Source organism: Vigna umbellata, chromosome 8 (assembly GCF_029865625.1).
Source record: "Vigna umbellata cultivar VRB3 chromosome 8, Vumbellata_1.0, whole genome shotgun sequence".
NCBI lineage: Eukaryota > Viridiplantae > Streptophyta > Magnoliopsida > Fabales > Fabaceae > Vigna > Vigna umbellata.
The window spans coordinates 18396084-18415949 of NC_142172.1; the positions used below are offsets into that span (position 1 = coordinate 18396084).

Sequence of the window (19866 nt, forward strand, 5' to 3'; positions counted from 1 at the left end):
TTCGTTTACTATGAAATAATAATTTAATGTCATTGTTATTGTAGAAACAGATTGGTCTGGTTTTTCAACCAAGAGGGGGTGAATTGGTTTTGTTTAATAAAATTGTTCTTTTAAAATACTTTTCAAAGTCTTTGAACCTTTCTTAGAATGCAAGCAAATAAAGAATGTAAGGAAATAAAAGAGTGAAAGAATAGAAAGATCAACATCATAGTTTATACTGGTTCGACCTCAATGCCTACATCCAGTTTTCTTTCAATCAACCTGGGATTGAAAGTAAATCCACTATATAGATCGAGTTCTACAACAAGAAATACAGAGACACCCTCTCAATGTACTTTCCTCTCTGAACAATCCTCTTTTTGCAACCTCTTTGAGATACCACACTCAAAGTCACTAGAACTCCACAAGTTCTCTTCCTGGCCAGCAGCAACAGGAAAACCACAATCACAAGTGATTGCAAACGATTATGATCTTCCAGTAAAACACCTTTCAGTGCAGATTGATCAGACTATGAAAGTATAACAGCTCTTCAAGAATCCTTGATTTGATTTCTTTCCAAATGAAATTCTTTTTGATTCTTGGAGAACAAACGCTCCTGCAATTATGAACTCAACAAACTTTATCTTATAAGAAAGTTATGATTCAAAAAGTTGTTTAATGCAAAGAATTATGCATCTATTTATAAATATAACAGTATTGATGCAATTTAATCGATTACATTATTAATGTAATTGGTTAAGCAATTAATATTGCTATAACATAATTACATTTAACAGATTAAGCAATGTATGTAATGGATTAAGTAATCAATGCAAGTCATAACATTTAAAAATATGACCGTTAAGGTAGTTATGACTTAACTCTTCAAGAATGCTTGATTTAATTTCTTTCCAAATGAAATTCTTCTTGATTCTTGGAGAACAGACGCTCCTGCAATTATGAACTCAACAAACTTTATCATTAAAATTATGATTCAAAAAGTTGTTTAATGCAAAGAGCTATGCATATATTTATAGATATGACAATATTAACGCAATTTAATCGATTACGTTATTAATGTAATTGGTTAAGCAATTAATATTGTTATAACATAATTACAATTAACACATTTAACAGATTAAACAATGTATATAATCGATTAAGTAATGAATGCAAGTCATAACATTTAAAAATAATTTTCAGTTAATGCTCATTTAACCAATTAAGAAAAGAATGTAATCGGTTAAGTAGAACACTTAAACACATTTGAAAACTCTTCCAACCCAAAACTCATCAATGCACTCGTTAATCAAGTATAGGCAAAGACATGAATTTTAATCGATTATACATATAATGTAATCGGTTAAAACTTGTAGTTTTGCCACTGTTAAGCAAATACTGATGTCTAATGAATCTAACAAATTACATAAACAATATAATCGATTAATTCATACAGATATGCAATGTGCAAAGAGTTTATCAATCTTAATCAATGAATATGCATGTCATAGATATAATCACATGTATAAGCACAATGAATATGCAAAACATATAGTTCAAGCACAGTTACAAATATAAATAACAATTTTGCTCAATGTGTGTGCAAGAAACTATAAAAACATTTCTGTTGTTTTCATCATCAAAAACATATATGGGATATATGTGTTTAGCTTTCACATAGCTCTCCCTATCAACAATTATGAATCTTGTATATCATCCACCAACATATATTAAATTTCAAAAGGTGAAAGATTTATGTTAAATTTTAATTATTATTAGTTTAATATTTATTCTTTGTGAGATTTAATTTATGTTTCGTATTATAATTTTTATTTACAAATAAAAGAAGAGATTCATTAGAATTTAAAGAATGGAATTAAAGAGATGTTTAAAAAATTAATTTGAATATATATATTTTTATATATTTTTTAAAATATTTTTAAATTTTATCAACTTTATTTCATTGACGTTTGCAAATTTTATAAATGTATTGTTCTCATGAAATTTAATTTAGTACTATAATTTAAAATGTATATAATTATAACTTTTTTTTAAAATATTTGATATTGAAGAAACAAGAATATTTTGTTTTGATATTAAATATTTAAATATTATGTTTCCTCTGAGTAATTTTTTATTATTTATAAAAATTAAGTAATTGATATTACAACACTAAGAAAGCATGCACATATATAGGTAGACATGTCATCTGATGGGATGTGGATATATTTTTTGGGGATAAGTATGAGATAGTGAAACTTATTCCCACCCTGCCTCATTACCATTCGTAAGAGTGAGAGTTGACGAAGGTTATATGGTGTGATTTAGTGCTAAGAGTCCATTTTTGGCTAAGCCAAAATAATCTAATAATGAGAGATTTAAATTGTAGGCCAACTAGAGTCAAGATTGTCGCTATAATCCACTATGAGGTTAGATGATAGGTGCATAACTACATGAATACTCAACTTTGAAGTTATAAGGAAAACACTAGAGAGAGGAAGGGGGGGGGGTGGTGAAGGGTGTGAATGATGTTTTAAAAATCTTTTCGCAAATTAACGTCTAATAGTTTACAAAGATAGTGTGCAAGAGTTTTAAGATGATAAACAGTACACCATAGATTTTGTACTAGTTCAATCAACCTGAGCTACATCTAGTTCTTCCTTAAGAACTTTTAAGGGGTTTTCTTAATCTTTTCCAATATTACACAAGTTTTGTCTCTATAGGATCTCATCGAGTATTTTCACCACTTTTGGTTACAATGACTATTAGTACCATTCCTGGTTTCCTAGTCAGCCTGACTAGACCGAGTTTAACCTCTCTAAGGCCTAACCCTAGACAATTGTCTAAATGTTCAATTCAACCTGAGTTGAACAACCAAGTATTTGAGTTCTCTCCAGAACTTACAATAAATCCACAAATGGAGTTTTTACCAGTTATAGATGAATAACTCTCAATGAAAGCATAAGTGTTCAAATACAATACAATCTGTAAGACTTCAAAATGTTTCTCTCTTTACAAAGATTTTTCTCTCAAAAAGAACACTTTTAGCTTTTCTCTCTTTTCTCGTTGCTACTCTTTGTATGTTATTATGCACTTTTTCATCAACCACTTCAATCACAACTTCTCTTCAAACTTTCTTATATATATATATATATATATATATATATATATATATATATATATATATATATATATATATATATATATATATAATATGACTGTTAGACCAACAAGTTGACTTGATAGTCTTTGGATGTGAAGTCTGACTTTAGTATACTTTGTAAGGTTCAAAGTTTTTTCTCATAGCCTTACCAAAATTTGAGATTATACGATGTCACAAAGCTTCAAGGAAACATTTCCAGAATATTCTTCTTCTCTCACAACGTCTTTTTCTTGGGTGTCATGATTCTGATCATATCTTTCTGCTTTATTGATATGTACGAATATCAAGAGACAAAGTATATAAGTGTTGAAGTACTTTTTCGTATACACATTAAATGTTTTTTAAACATTGATAAACGTTAAGTAGTGTAGCGTGTTCAAGATATTTTATCATTTGTCATTTCACTAATAAATACATCGTGTGGTAAGACAAATGTGTATCCATCAAATGGTATAAACATAAGATGCTTTCTCAAGGCTAAAATGTTTGGTGGTCACTTATCAAATGATATTCTTTATAGAATGTTTTGCTTGATATAACATTGTATGAAATGAAAACATTTCTTTTAATTTTAGTGTCATATAAGAGATAGACTTTTGTTTCCATAAAAAGCTAGTTTATTTTGCTCATATAGTCTATTGAGATATTTCAATGAGAGACACTTATCCTTAGACGTTGTTTATGCTTTTCTAATCTATTCAAACAGTTTGGTCTAGAAAGCATTACGTAAGCTCTTTCAAACATTATAAGATGTTTCTTTACTAGACGCTACTTGTTTCAAACAACTTTTCCCACTCAATAATATTTCGTTTGATGTTGTTTGTTAAACTTCAAAACTTGGGTTGCTTAAACAATCTATTCTCTAGACGATTCGTGTCTTAACACTCTTAATGCATAAGTATTTCGAAATTATGTTTGGAGTAGATTATGTCTAGAGTCTATAAAAGTGTGCACATGAATAATTTGAGTTGATATTACATTATGTAGTGTTCGTGTATGGAATCGAGTTATCCTATGAATAAAGTGAAACAAGAGTCTAAAAGATGACGTGATCATCACAACTATTGATATGGAAAACACGAACTTTAAATCAACTAGTTTCTCTAGTGTGAATAAGGTTGACTTTTAACATATGCAATCAAGAGACTTGACGTTTTGACTACGCTCTAGAATTAAAGAGTCACAAATTTATATCCACAAGATTCAAAGAGATCTAGCGGTGGATTAGGCCTGAAGTATCCTTATGTTATTATGTCGTAACACCTCTATATAAAGGGGTGAGGACCAGAAGGTCCCCACTACTCTGATATCCTAAGTATCCATCTTGATTATAAAGCTTTTACACAAGTATGTCATCGTCTTCTTCCACTTCTTCTAACTTTGTTGATAAGTCGAGTAATTGGTTACCTTAGATGCAAGTTCATAGTCATCTAAGAGTAAGGTTGGTATGCCTATACATAATGATGTGATGGTTTCAATCTTACTACGCTCAGGTATGATTGGGTAGATTCTAGGGTGAAAGCTTATTTATCTATGTATATGTGGGCATCATCTATAACCGATTTAGCCAAAAGTGTAGAGATGATAACCAAAATTGTAAATGATGATACCATAAGTATTGAACGAGTGAGTGCGGGGGATGTTGTTTGCCAAGGTCATGAAAATTATCCTCAAGACTTCTTATAACTTTAATAACTGAATTGCATGTTTGTTTCCCTTTTGATGAGTTTACCATGGGAGTACTAACTAAGCATACTAAATGTTGCCCCTATACAACCGCATCCTAATAATTGGGCTTCTTTGCAAGCTTTTAGGTTGATATATCAAGTACTTCACTTAAAACCTACTCCTCAAGTGTTTCTTCAATATTATTAGGCTTAATACCTCTTTTTGTCCCTCTTTATAAGGGAAATGTTCAATTTCGTCCTACCTTTTTCAAAAAGTTCAATGTGGTCCCACGTTGTGAAAAAAGTGTCCAAGTTAATCCTTTTTGGTGAATTTGGGTGTTTGTTATAAGTTGGCTTAATAGCTGTTATGTATTTGGATGGTTGAAAAAAGTACGTTGACAATGCGAATGTGTTTTGGTTGGTGTAACATCAGTTATGCAATGCAATGTAGAAAATGTTCGAATCAGTCCCCCATTTGGTTTAAAAATGTTGAAACAGGTCAACCCAATAATGCATATGACTGAGGACTAATGGCACATATTACAAATCTAAATACAAGCTTTGACCAAAACATGATGAAAGCACTTTGATTCATTAAATAAAGGCAGTACAGGTTTGTCACCAAAGTACATGATATTGAATACATATAACCTCCAATTCATCTAAAAAGACAAAACATGTCTGTTACCAAAATAAAGACAGTACAGTACATAATAAACCAATTCATCTATCTATGTATCTTTTCTTCTGACTCTGAATTTTGGTGGACGGGATGATTGGGAAGTTGGAGGTGGCTGGGTTGGTTGTGTTGTTTCTGGTGACTGGGTTGTTTGTGTTGGCTGGCTTGGTTTTGGTGGCTGGGTTGCTTCTGGTGGCTGGTTTGTTTCTGGTGGCTGGTTTGCTTCTGCTGGTTGGGGCCGTAAAGGGCAGTTATTCCTGTTGTGCTTTGTCTGACGGCAAATGGTACACTTTTTCCTATGCCCTCCAACACGCATTTGAGTGTTGTCCTTAGTTAACTCCCATGCCTCCAACTTGCGTTTTTTCTTTGGCCTCCCAGGCAACTTCCTTATCAGTGGTGGTAGTACATCATTGAAATTTGTGGTTTGCCATAGTTGAGGACCATTGAGTGGAAAAATTATGGACGCATACACCTCTTCATATGTGGATCTTCTGAAGCAAGTGGGTATAAAGTTTTCTGGATGAACATTACACTAGTTCATTGCTGCAATTGCATGACAGCATGGGATGCCACTGATCATCCACTTTCTGCAGCTACACTATTTAGTGTCCAGATCCACTGTGAACTTGTTCCCAACAGATGAAGTGTGCCTAACCTCAAAAATCTTTCGTGCAGCCCAGCTGAAAGAAATAAAGCACATCAATGAACGTAAATAACAAAATGTATATAAATTGTGGTGATAAGATTACCTTGGCAGCCAAAATCTAGACAAATTACATTCTTTCTGAAGCCTCTTCTTTATCTTTGGGCATATTGTGAAGTCCATATATGCCACCTTGCTTCTGTTGGTGGCCCACCTTTTCATGATATACACTCTGATATCCTCCATCATTGTGATAATTGGTTTTCCTCTTGCATGAATGAGGACACTGTTGAAAGCTTCAGTGATGTTGTTATCAAGGGTATCACACATTGGTTGAGCTGTGAAGCGAGACCTTGACCAAAACCTGTTCAAAAAAAGAATTCTCAAATGGGTTACAATGCATCTAGGACATTAATGTGTATTGACCAAAACCTGTTCAAAAAACGAATTCTCAAATGGGTTACAATGCATCTAGGACATTAATGTGTATATAATGGCTAATGGGTTACCTTGGGGGAATGGCTATGAGGTATTTATATGCTTCAACATTGACTTCTTTAATTTTCAGCATTTCTCTCTCCCAAGCCTGGGGATATGTGGTGGTTGCAGCACTCCACATCAGATTTTTTAATACCTGCCCACCAAATCTTTTCCTAAAGTTTGCATAGAGGTACCTTACACAGTATCTTTGTTCTGCCCGAGGCAAAAGCTCTTGGATAGCTAAGACTAACCCCTGCACAATTAAGTTTAGTAATAAAATCATATCCTATACAAAATCATTAACTAAAAATGAAAATAAGTTGCACATTATACCTTCTGCTGGTCTGACATCCATGTGCACCCTCCACATACTTCACTGCCCCCGAGGTCTTCAATTAACAATTGCAAAAACCATGTCCAGCTGTCTTTGTTCTCCACTTCTACTACTGCATAGGCAAGGGGTAGCATTTGGTCGTTTGGGTCCCTACCAACAGCAGTCAGCAGCTCCCCCTTGTAAACACCTTTCAAAAAACATCCGTTTAAACATATAATGGGCCTACAACTTATGAAACTATCTTTACAAGCTTTGAGACAAACATACATTCTTTGAAACATTGGGTCACCATTATGAGAGTCAACTTTAATTTGCACTGTTGACCCTGGATTACACCTCAACAGCTCATGTCCATAGTCGTACACCCTTTTATATTGTTCTATGAAATCTCCTTCAACCTGTCTTGTGGCAATTAACTTTGCCCTTCTTGCCTTAGATATTGAAACATTTGTATTCCATTTTCTTAATGCTTTAGTACGAATATCATTCACCTTTAAACTAGGATTCTCAACTAAAGATCTATCTATTTCCTGATTAACCACTTAGCATTCATCAGTTTAATATTAAGTTGTCTACTACAACTATGAGTATCAATTATCTTCCTCAATTGCCAAATTTTTCGTGACGGCAAATAACCACAATAAGCTACCCATGGGCACTTACCTTGGCCACCCATGCATGTCACCCTCACCCTACGGTTATCATTTTTGATAAATTTTAGATCCCTCCCAGCATGAACAACATACCTTCTAATAGCATCCTTAAACTCTTCCCTGTCAGTAAAAATAGTGCCCACTTCCCACTTGTAATCTGCCATGGACTTCTGCTTTGCATATTTTGAGAAAGGACCTACATCTATTGTATCATCATTGTCATCCTCCTCACTTGCACTATTTTCAGGAGTTAAAAGCTTATCAGACTCCCAATCATCATCTGACAAACCCCTACATTGTTGGGTTTCTTTTTCACTGTCTTCATCATCGACGTATTCATCACCACTCAGATCATCCATTCCTGCTGCATCATCACTGTTCACTTCCACTTCTTCTTCACTTTCGACCTCAATTTCAGCCTCATTATCCACTTCTAATGCTTCTTCACTTACATCCTCAACTTCATCCTCATTCTCAACCTCCACTGCAACATCATTATCTTCTGCATCCTCATGCTGAACATCCTCATTATACACTGAATCCTCCTTCTCAACCTCCAATGCATCGTCATGCTCACACTACAAAAAATTGGTTAATTAGTGGAGGTTATTTTGTGGAGGTTATAAAAACCCTCCACAAATCAATATTATTTAAAATATTTATAATGAATTGTCAAACAACTGATAACAGAAGAGGTTTTTATTATATTTTGAAGAGAGTTATAACCTCTGCAGAATAAGATACATTTTTTCACCTTTTTAACTTCCCTCCTAAATTTTCCCGCACCTTCCTTCCTATACTTCAAATTTCCCCAAACCTTCCCTCCTATACTCCAAATTTTCCCACTTTCATATTTCCTGTTTCCCTTCTACTTCTGAGTTTGTTCCTAATTTTTTCACCCGACATCAATCGTTCGTAGTTCATCCATCATCAATCATTCTCAGTTTATGTTCTCACTTCATCAATCAGTGACATCATCATTCTCCGTTCATCCTTCATCGCTCGTCGCCCAGGGTTCAACTGCACTCGTCAGCCTGGTTCAGCAAACCAGAGCGCTCGTCGACTAGGGTTCATAACTTCGTCATTAACCCTAGGCGTTCTGGTTAGTTCATCGCTTCATCATTAACCCTTGTTATTCGTTGTGCATTTAACATTTATCAGTTAGCTATTTCTAATTATAGAGTTCTTTTAATTTTACTATCTGAACAGTTATGTAAGTTTATTGCTTTTGCCTGATAATTTCGCTTGATTACTTTTGCAACTAATTGTATTTGTAATGTTGATTTTGTAATAGTGCGCAACTTGATGATGTTGTAAAAGAACTTTACAATCGGAGTGGGAATACCTTGAGATTATTTTTTTCTTTCAATCTTGAAATTTTATACTCCAATATTTGATGGATTTGCTTCCTAAAGTGTTTTCAATTTAAAAATTCTATCTTGCTTTATCGTTGTTCTTGTTTTGTTATTGGAATAAGTTCTTTGTGGTTTTCATGTAGCAATGGTAGGAAGATTTGAAGAGGCTTTAGTTTTGTATGACAGAGCCAGTGCTCTTGACTCCAATAAGGCAATGCATCACTACTATAAGAGCACAACTTTGATCGATTTGGGAAGGTTTCTGCAGGCAATTGTTGAGTGCGAGGAAGCTATCCGGTTGCAGCCAATTATTGAGTGCGAGGAAAGCTATACTGAAGGAAACACAGGTTGTAGTATCTTTAGGCGCTGATTCAGCTCCACAACCAAATGTTTTTGGGGTTAGCTAGCTATGGTAGGAATTTTTGGAATATTTTTAAAACCATTTTGTGTTTCCTTATCTAAATATAGATAGCAAAGTACTGAAAGAGGGAGTAGATCTTCATACTGACCTTAACTAGCCTTAGTATTTTATTAGAAGAAATAGTGGCTAACACTGGGATATTGTATATTAAATAATAATGCATCTGTACTGTTTCACAAGTAATAATGATCTATGTTGAAAGTTCATAGTTTATTGTGTAATTTTAGTGCGGAGCAGACAAGATTTACTAGCTGGAATTGCTTTATTTTTTTCACTTGGAACAAGAAATACTTTGTGTTGAGTTGAACAAAACATGGGAGCCCGAAGCTTTTGCATCCCATAAAACACGATGTATTCAATTGTTAGAATTTTAAAATTGTCTTGGATGTTGTTCCTTTTGGCCTCTTTTCACCATCAGAACCTCAAACTATTCATGACCCTGTCCCTCTAATTCTCTCGAAAATCTTAACTGGTATGGTCCCTTTGTCTTTTTTTTTTCTTTTTTCTAACATACAAGTAACATCTGGGAGTTGTGTGATGAATCCTGAAACAGATTCTACAACCTGCTATGCTGCTATACAACTCTCTAAATTGGAAGATCGAAATAGAGGAAGTGGTTGATGCCCCTTATTCAACTTTAGTGTGCATTGCTTTACAAATGTGGGAAAATGGCATAGCCAGTCTTTTCAATTTACAAAAACAAGCAAGGCTCACTCTTTGTGCAAACATTTTTGTACAGAGGACAATCGACTGCTAGAGAGAATATAGAGGACTTTGGAAAGTTGATTCAGCTTGGACAACTGACTGCCAGTTGTAAGTTTGTATTTGTAAATTTCTTTTGTTTAGACATAGTTGTTACTATTGCATCATTGCTTGAGAAATCCGAATATAGTTAATCAGATACAATGGTTTAGAGAAAATTTAGTTTAAGAATACACTAATGATGTCAACTTGTAATTAATTCAAGCAAGACATCCAGTGGTATGGCAGTTATACTTTTCACTGCCTCATGTATAAAGAGAAGAGAGGTTATTGGCAGTACCACTCTTTATAGTCATCTATTGATAGAATTATTAACTTGGGCTTTGTTAGTCTAAGAGCATTTAATTCACATAGAAAAATAAATGCTATTTTAAGATTGTTAAATGGTGTAACTCGGGCTCTATATAATAAAATTGAGATTAAAGTTGAATGAACAGACAAAGTTGGGTGGATGAAAGATCATGCAATTTCCCAGCACTTTGAAGAGGTTGAATTAATGTAGGGGACTTTTTGCGTCTCAAATCTTTGATGCCTTTTATTAAGAGTTATAGGTTTATAGCTATTGTGTTTGATGACTTTGGTTGCTAGCCCTATTCTAAATGTGTGCTGACTTTGGGTGCAGATTTGATTGTAGGCAATTTGATCAAGAATCCAGATGGAACAGTTGCACCATGTGGTGGATATGTTGCTTGGAAGCAAAAATGGGTTTTCTTACTGAATCTAAAGTGCTGAAGTTTTGGCATCTAAAGAATATAAAGTTCCGCCACTGCATCGAATGGATGAAGTTGAAGACTTAGGGTAGAATAACATATTTTAGAGAGTTCAAAGATATAGTGATAATAAGATTTTCCCGTTAAATATTTTCTTTTTAACTTTTTGTATTTTTTTTATATCTACATTGTAATTGTCAATAAATGTACTTTATCTTTAATTATTAATAAAATTAATTTTTGTATACTTTTCAAATTTATATATTTTCTATATTTTGTTATTATGAAAAACAAGTTTCACTAAATTAAAAAATTATAAATGTAGGTGGATAATTATGAATAAATGAGGTTTTAAGTCTCTACAAAATAATAGTCACTAATAGAAGAGGTTAAAATCCTCCACAAAAAGACCTCTACAATATAAATTGGATACCAGGGGCCATTAAAAACCTCCGCAAATTAATAGCTACGACTCTAATTGCGGGGGTTTAAGAAACCTCTGGAAATTAATTTGCGGAGGGTAAAAACCTCCGCAAAAGGGAAAATAAACCTCCACTAAATAATAGTTTTTTTGTAGTGTCAACATCCAACCAATCCTCATTGTCAACATCCAGTAAATCCTCATTGTGAACCTTCAATCCTTCACTTACATTCTCAACATCCCGTGCATCCTCATTCTCAACATCCACTGCATACTCATTCTCAACCTCCACTACACCCTCCACTACGTCTTCCATTCCTTCCTCACCACCCCCAACTTGTGCTTCTCCTCCTACGCCACTATCCTCACCACTCTCTGCATGACCTTCACATAGCAAAAGAATCTCATTCTCATCATTTTCTAAGATAGTTGCTTCGTCCACCCCATGCACAACATACAGGTTCACTTCCCCTAAATACTTAGCCACATTCATCATGTTCATAGCTCCTTTATCATCATCAACCTTATGTAGAACATGTTGGACACTGTAATATAATTCTTCTACTTGCATGTATCCCATATGGTTAAGTGAACCTAATACTCCAAAATAACACCATTTATCGGGGTCTACGTCCCAATTAACTATCTCTCCGCCTATATAATTAAAGGGGACTTCTTTGATCAAGGTCCCACCATGGTGGACCACTACCCGAAACATGTCATCAGACATCCCTACCCGAACCCTGCAAATGCAAACGGAGACCACTAATTTCAGTTAAAGTAAGACCTATGGGACCACTATCATGCATCAAAAGAAGACAACTTTTCACACAAAACAATTTCACCCACAGTTAAACCCCCTCAAACGCCACAACAATCAAAACATTTTCGAAAAACCTAACCTGATTTGATTTGCGGAATTGGATTTCCTCTGCAGATTTCACCTTCAAGATCACCCAATTTGGATTTATAGGTCCTCCAAAATGCTTATCCCCAAATCGCGATTTCGAATTACCCAAACCAAACCCTAACACTCAGATTTTTAATCACTGCCCACTGTCACGTTCTCAGTTAGTGAAAAACACTGTCACTGCCACGTTTCCAAGTTAAAAAGCCATGTTGCACACATCAGTCCACGCTGTCAGCAGGATCGTTAAATTTTTAACGCCGTGACAAAAAAGGATTAACTTGGACACTTTTTTCACAACGTGGGACCACATTGAACTTTCTGAAAAAGGTAGGACGAAATTGAACATTTCCCTTATAAAGAGGGACAAAAAGAGGTATTAAGCCATATTATTATACACACTTTGGAGATCTCGTTAGTTAGCTTTCATTAGTAGCTAAAAAACGAGAATGTTTATTAAAATAACACACCTAATCCTTCAAGAAGTTTAAAACTGTTTTTTTCTTAGTAGTGATAAGACCAACATGTTTCGAGTTTTTCTATTTTGACAATAGTAAATCCAAATTTCCCTTATATTAGACTCGAAACCATGTTTGTTACCATGATTGGCCGAAGTAATGCTTGACATCGGAGGATTTACATGTACTCTCGTATTTGGATCAATTACCTAAGAAGCTCTTTTTCAAAGACAATTATTAGGGTGCTTCTTTCTCCTCATCCTTAGGGATGATGTCTTTGGTATGTATGCTTTAATTGCGATATCATGAAATGTGTTGTTAACATTTGATAATGTTGTGTTGCGTGTGCATATATCATGGCAACATTAGAGTCTAAATCAAAGGATATATTCTTAGATATAAGGAAGAAAAGGCTTGAAAAAGAGAATAAAGAGAAGAAAAAGGCAGCCATTGTTGTTAGTAAAGGTACGAGGGAATAAAATACTGCTGAGAAGTCCTCATCTGCAAAAGATGACCTAGTGCCCCCCATGTTGAAAAGAATAAGAACAATAGAAAGCTAGGCTCGATGCACCTCGACCTCTATCTCCAAAACGTGCTCGTTATTGATGCTCCAATGCAATCAATTTTTCCAACAAATACACTAGTAGTTTGTAGTATAATAAATTTCGTATTCGTAGGGATTTGGTAGATCATACAAAGCTTAAACTAATTTGATTTAAATAAAACAATACTTGGATTGTTTGAGAAGTAAAGAAAACAAAATTTGTTGTATAGAAACATTGATTTAATGAAATAAAGATGTATAGAAACATTGATTTAAAACAATTTTAAGCAAAGGTTGATTTCAATATAATAAAAACGCGTTGAAGTTAGATTTCACCACTTTGTCCTTCTCTTATACTGATTCAATTGTTATTACAAAGATGCAATTATTATGTCTTGAGAGTTCTCTTTAAATATAACTTTAGCGTGCATTCCTAACACCTAAAGGCTAAGATAATCAAACTTTAGTATGATTCCTTAGTGACTGCTTGAATGAATCACTTGCATTAAGATAAAGACTCTATAACTAGCAAGAGCATTAGATCTATTCCTAGGAACTAAAAGTAGGAGGAGATTTAGTTATATCACAACTTGGAACCAGTTCTCACTTAATCACAAGCTAATAAAATAAGATGAGTGATAAGTTCATCCAACAACAAGCATAAACTAATTCACAAACGTATAATAAAAACATACTTTGATAGATAAATCATTACCAATACAAAAGAGTTTCAAAGGATTACATCTTAGCTTCAACACAAGAGAGGCTTAACTCCTCATAATGGATACAAACTTTAAAATGAAGTTGATAGTCATGTCTCTTCTTCCTCTCTAAAAGCATGTATTAAGTATAGAGAAAGTGTGTTTATGAAAACTCATTAAAAGGTCTAAAAGTATCTTTCAAAATCTTCCAAAAAGTCTCTCTAAAACAGGGATACAACTTTGTTTTTATAAACTGTCTAAGACAATATTCAACAATGGACTTTGCACTTTGCAACTTCATCTGTAGAGGATCAATTTGATCGTGTTGGTCACCTTTGCTCTTGCAATGTCAATGGTGTATTGAATGATATTAACAAAAACTAAGTTAAGGTTAGGGTTTCACATAAGAAGAGCTAAAACGAAAGTTTTTAGTTTGGTTGCATATGTTCTTCACTTCGCTATCTAGTATTGCATATGACGTTGAAGCAACAAGAAGAACACAAACACACATAAATAAAGACAAATTGAAAATCATTGTTTTGTCTCATGATTTCTTTTAATTCAAGACTGAATGGTTTTTTCAAATTTTGGTTTGATAGCACTTTATACTTCTCAGTTAAAAATAATGGATAAGTTTTAATCACTTTTTTTATTAAGAAATGTTAACTGAAGTATTGTGTTCACGAGTTGGAATCCACCACCTTTCCTAAAAACGTTTAATTAATGCAAGTTCATTAATGAAGAGATTTTAAAAAATTTAAGTTTAATGGTGGTTATTTTTGGAATGGTGCTAATACAATCAATGCATTCATTTAGATATTATTGAAATTAATGTTTAAAAAGTGTTTTATCATTAATAGCATTTAATTGCATTATCGCTAGATTGTTTTCTTTTGTATATTTCGTTACCCTTTATAAAAATAAATCTAGTTTTCTACTATTTTTAAAGAAAATATATGATTTTTTTTTACAAGAAACATTCTAGTAGTAATCTATATTGTTAAATAAAGAGATTTTTGTTGTATACATTTTTTCCAATTTTACCTTTTAAGTATTTTTTTAAATCAAATATATACTATTATATAAAGAGACTCTCTTATTAGATGTACACATTTTGTTTCTAATTTTACTCTTTATCTTTTTAAATCAAAATAATTATCCATACTATTACATAGAGGAGACTATCCGTTTTGGTGTTAATATTTTCTTTCCTATTTTACATAATGTTTCTAAATCAATTTTTTATTATCGAATTCACCCTTTAAGTGATATTTTTTAAAATTTAATCATTTTTTATAAATTTAACTATTTTTTAAAATTATAATAACTATCTATAATAACAAAAATCATCTAAAAAAAACTATCTATAATAAAATGATAAAATTATCAATTTAGATAATGATATTCACTCTACACTTAAAATTAGTATTATCAAAACAAACCACCCGACTCAACTCGTTCTAGCCCACCACGGGTTGACCATTTAGTGATCCAATCCAATTCGGTTCATTTATTAGCGAGTCCGAAAAAATTTGAACCCAATCCGACCCATCACAGGTTGGTGGGTTAAACGAATTGACTCACTGACCCACTTAATTAAAAGATTTTTTTAATCCAAAAAATTACAATTTTTTTGTAATTCAAATATAATAATTTCACTCTAAAATGATTTAAACTCCCAAGAGAATTCAAAATAAAAAATTAACATACAACTCAAATATAATCTAAAAGAAAACTCAAAAAACGAATAAATAAGTTTATAACATTGATAATTTTTGTGTCACCTACCCGTTTATAAGATTAGAGTCTTGAATGTATAAATTTATGATATTTTACTCTCTTGAAACATCTTTTTCTTTATTCTCATTTACAATACAATAAAAATTGTAAGTGAGCCGGATTGAAAATTGACCTGTATAAAAAAAATTCTTTTTTTCAAACCCAACTTAACCCAAACCCGTGATAAGTCGGATTGTTAGCATGTTCTAACTCATTCAAAACCAATGAGATTCATTGTTACATGTTACTCGAATAACATCAAAATTATTTCCTATAAATTAGAACTCATAAAATGTTCTCACAAAAAGAATTTTCATTTTATCTCAAATTTATATATGATAAACAAGAGAAGATTCACTACAATCCATATCAATTTTCAATATTTAATATTTTATACTTACTAATATTACATTTAATATCCATATGAATCATTATTTCCTATATTTAATTAAAAAAATCAAAAAATTCTTCAAAATCATATCATAGCATTAGTTAATTAAAAGATAACACCATATTCCTCTTATATAATTTTACTAAATAAAGAAATTATTTTTATTTATTAAAAGATAAAATTATCTAATTAAAAGATAGCATAAAAAATAATTACCAAAAGTGTATATTACTACTTATTTTATTAAATAAAGAAATTATGTTTTATTTATCAAATGATAACATTTTCTAATGATAAAAAAATTACGTAGTTACAAAAAAAGATTTCCTCTATTACGAGGATGATATACACTACTTCAATCTAGACAAAAATTATTAAATAATAATAACATAGATATTATTTATTTATTTTATTTACGTTTATTTTTAAAGAATATGGTCCCTTTCCAAAAAAATTATTCGATAAATTCTAAAAAATAATATTTACAAATTATAAATTTTAACAAAATAATTTATATCTTATGACTCATCTAATAAAAACAATACAACCCAATCCATTTTTTTTATATTAAGTTACTCAACCCATACAAAATTGTTTACAAACAATAAGGTTTGTTTGTTTTAAAATTATTAATAAATATTTGCTTTCAATTGTTGAGAATTGTAAGAAGAATCCGATGAACTTTGTGAGACTAACAATGAATTGACAAATATTTGGTTTAAGTGGTATTCAATTATGTCTTTATGAGTAAAAGTTCATGTTCAAATAATATTTTGAATGAAAAAAAAGAAAAAAAACCTGTTAAATAAAGTAAAACACAACACAATCAGAAATTTCCTAGAAAAAGCAATCATCATGACAATCTTAACAATACTTATTTATAATCATATGAAGAATTAAGTACGAGCAATTCAGTGCCTTAAAAATTTAGAAAGAACAAGAATAACATCAAGAACAGACTCAATAACTGCAGCATACTTTGGAAGATCAGAAGGGTCATGGAAAGGAGGATCAGATGGTGAATCTCCTGAAATGCAATCTTCAATATCAGTTGATACTGCAGAAGCAGCCACATTCACACCTTGGTAATCTCTTTTCTGAAGCATCTCTTTAGTGTAATCAATGTCACGAAGGGCACCTTCTGAACCAAAATGCACCAAACATATTCTGTAGTGACTTTTTGCATTGGAATTACCATGAGCAATCAGATCATGGATCAATTTGATGGTGTTCGTTACCTTTGCTCTTGCAACGTTAATGGTGTACTGAGTTAGGTCAATCAGGCTTGCATTAGGGTTAGGGTTTGACATAAGAAGACGCAAACAAAATGAAGGTTTTTGAGTTTGGCTGCAGATGGTCTTCACTTCACTGACTGGAATTGCATACGAGGTTGAAGCGACCAAGAAGATCACAAACACAGACACAAGAGGAGACATATTACTAACCATTGTTTCTGTCTGGTTTTTTTCTTTCAAAACCAGAAGCCTAAGAGGTTTCTTCAAATTTTGGCTTGATGATGCACTTATTTATACTACTCAATTGAATATGACGGGTAAGGAAAGAAAATGCTGAATATGTTCAAGTTGTTTGACCGTAATAAAAAAATACTTTAATATTTTCTTTTGACTGTTTTCTTATATATTTGAATACTTTTCTTTATTTGCATAAGAATGTTGGTTATTTTTAGAATCGTGCAGTCAACAATTTATGCAGATTCATTTAGAGATTATAGAAAAATTTGTTTAAAAATGTTTTCTCATTAATAGTATTAATTATAATATTGGTGGATTTCTTTTTATAATTTTTTTTATGATTACTCTTTATAAAAAGAAATCTAGTTTTCTACTACTTTTTGAAGAAAATATAACTTTTACAAGAAACACTTAGAAGTAATTTATGCAGATTTAATAAATGTATTGGTTATCATGAAATTATATGTGATACTTTAAATTGAAAGGTATATTATTATAATTTTAATTTATTATATTTAATATTGAAAAAACGAGAATATATCGTTTTCATATTTAATATTAAATAATATTATGTTTTCTTTGAGATAATTTTTTATTATTTTATAAAAATTAATTAATTAATATTGCAAACTAAGAAAGTGGACACATATATGAGTATAGGTGAGAATGAGGATAAGACAATTTTATGTGTGAATAAGAGATAGTGTAGTTGAAAGAGTATGAAATAACATGATTATTTGTAATCTTTTTAGAATAAAATAATTTTCGTTTAATTTTTGTACGGTATACTTCCTTCTAATAAAATAATAATTATGGTTTAAGTATATAGTTTTTAACTATATAATTCCTTCTAATTGATAAAAGAATTAATGTAAAGTATTAACTTGAATTATTTTCATTAATAACTTTATATATATATATATATATATATATATATATATATATATATATATATATATTATTTTTGTTTATGTATTTTTTTCTTCTAAATTTTTAATTAGTAATATAATCTACTAAATTAAGGTGTTATATAAAACAAATCATTTATTAAAACATTAATTATGTTAAACGTTCTAGAAACTGATGGAGCAATAAATAGAATAAAGGAAGCACTCTTTTGCACTTAGTGGCACTTCTAAAGTTAAAAATATTTTTTAACATCACATTTTATTCTTTATTAAATTTTTAAATAGTTTATTGTTTCTGCAAGTTAGATGATCTTTGTTTTTATTGGTGTTTGAAAGTCTTTGGTTGTTTCATACATCTAAACCGATTGATAATGTCTATAAAAAGATATTTTGACTTCAAGTCAAATATGATTCAAATAAAGATAATAATAAATGATAGATTAACAATCATAATATATTATTCCTTATTCTTATATTTTAGTTTTATAATCTTTATTAATCTTTTAGCTACATATTTTTTTCTTTTTTAATTATTTGACTTACCACACCATGAAGTTAATTCAAAGATTCAAGATATTTTTTCTATTATCATAATATTTGTATATGTATGTAAATTAAATATATTTTATGTTTATATATTTTAATATTTCTTTTCATTTTTAATGTTTTTATTTATTATTTTTTCATATAAGAATTTTAATTCTCAATTTAAGTGTTTAATAGGATAATTGTTTTTATCTTTAATTTTCACATGGGAAATTTTTTCTTAGATTTTAAGATATTTTTCATCTTCTTATTATATTCTTAATTATATTTTTATTTTCTTTGCTCAATTTCATTTAATGGTGTACATTGTTTTTAGGACACAGTTTGACTTCTTTTTAATACTTTTATTTATTGTTTATTTTTATCAAATGTAAAATATTGTTTTGATGGTTTTTATATAATTATTTTCATTTTCCATTTTATTATCATAACTGTAATTTTATTCTACAATTATATAAAAAATAATATAATAATTTAATATTTTCATGAATATTGTTTATTGTCATGCAACATATATTAAAATTTAAAAGACGAAAGATTTATGTTAAATTTTAATTATTATTTGTTTAATTTTTGTTTTTTTTATGTTTTCAAGTGATAAATTATAATTTTTATTAGTGTATAAAAAATATTTCATAAGAATTTAAAAAATTAGAGTAAAAAGAAATTTTAAATATTTTTAAATTTGATTAATTATTTTGTTTTTGTAATTTTTTAAAATATTTTTAAATTTTATCAATTTTTGTTTTATTAACTTTACAAATTTAATAGATATTTTAATAAATTTATAATGCGTATATTTATAATTTTTTATAAATATTTGATATTAGAAAAATGAGAATACATCCTTTTCATATTAATATTTAATAATATTATGTTTTTTTCAAAACTTT

General features: G+C 30.7%; 1 protein-coding gene across 1 annotated transcript; it reads right to left on the bottom strand.

Annotated features, from left to right (window-relative positions):
• Nucleotides 1-16912: 16912 nt before the first annotated feature.
• On the bottom strand, nucleotides 16913-17522 carry LOC124820919 (pectinesterase inhibitor 1). The gene has a single exon (XM_047292708.2). The coding sequence runs from the start codon at nucleotides 17493-17495 to the stop codon at nucleotides 16959-16961; it is 537 nt and encodes a 178-aa protein (XP_047148664.1). The 5' UTR covers nucleotides 17496-17522; the 3' UTR covers nucleotides 16913-16958.
• Between the last annotated feature and the right edge of the window lie 2344 nt (nucleotides 17523-19866).

What these genes read in the sequence shown, in the direction of transcription:
- LOC124820919 (XM_047292708.2), bottom strand. Translation starts at nt 17,495, where the DNA reads ATGGTTAGTAATATGTCTCCTCTTGTGTCTGTGTTTGTGATCTTCTTG.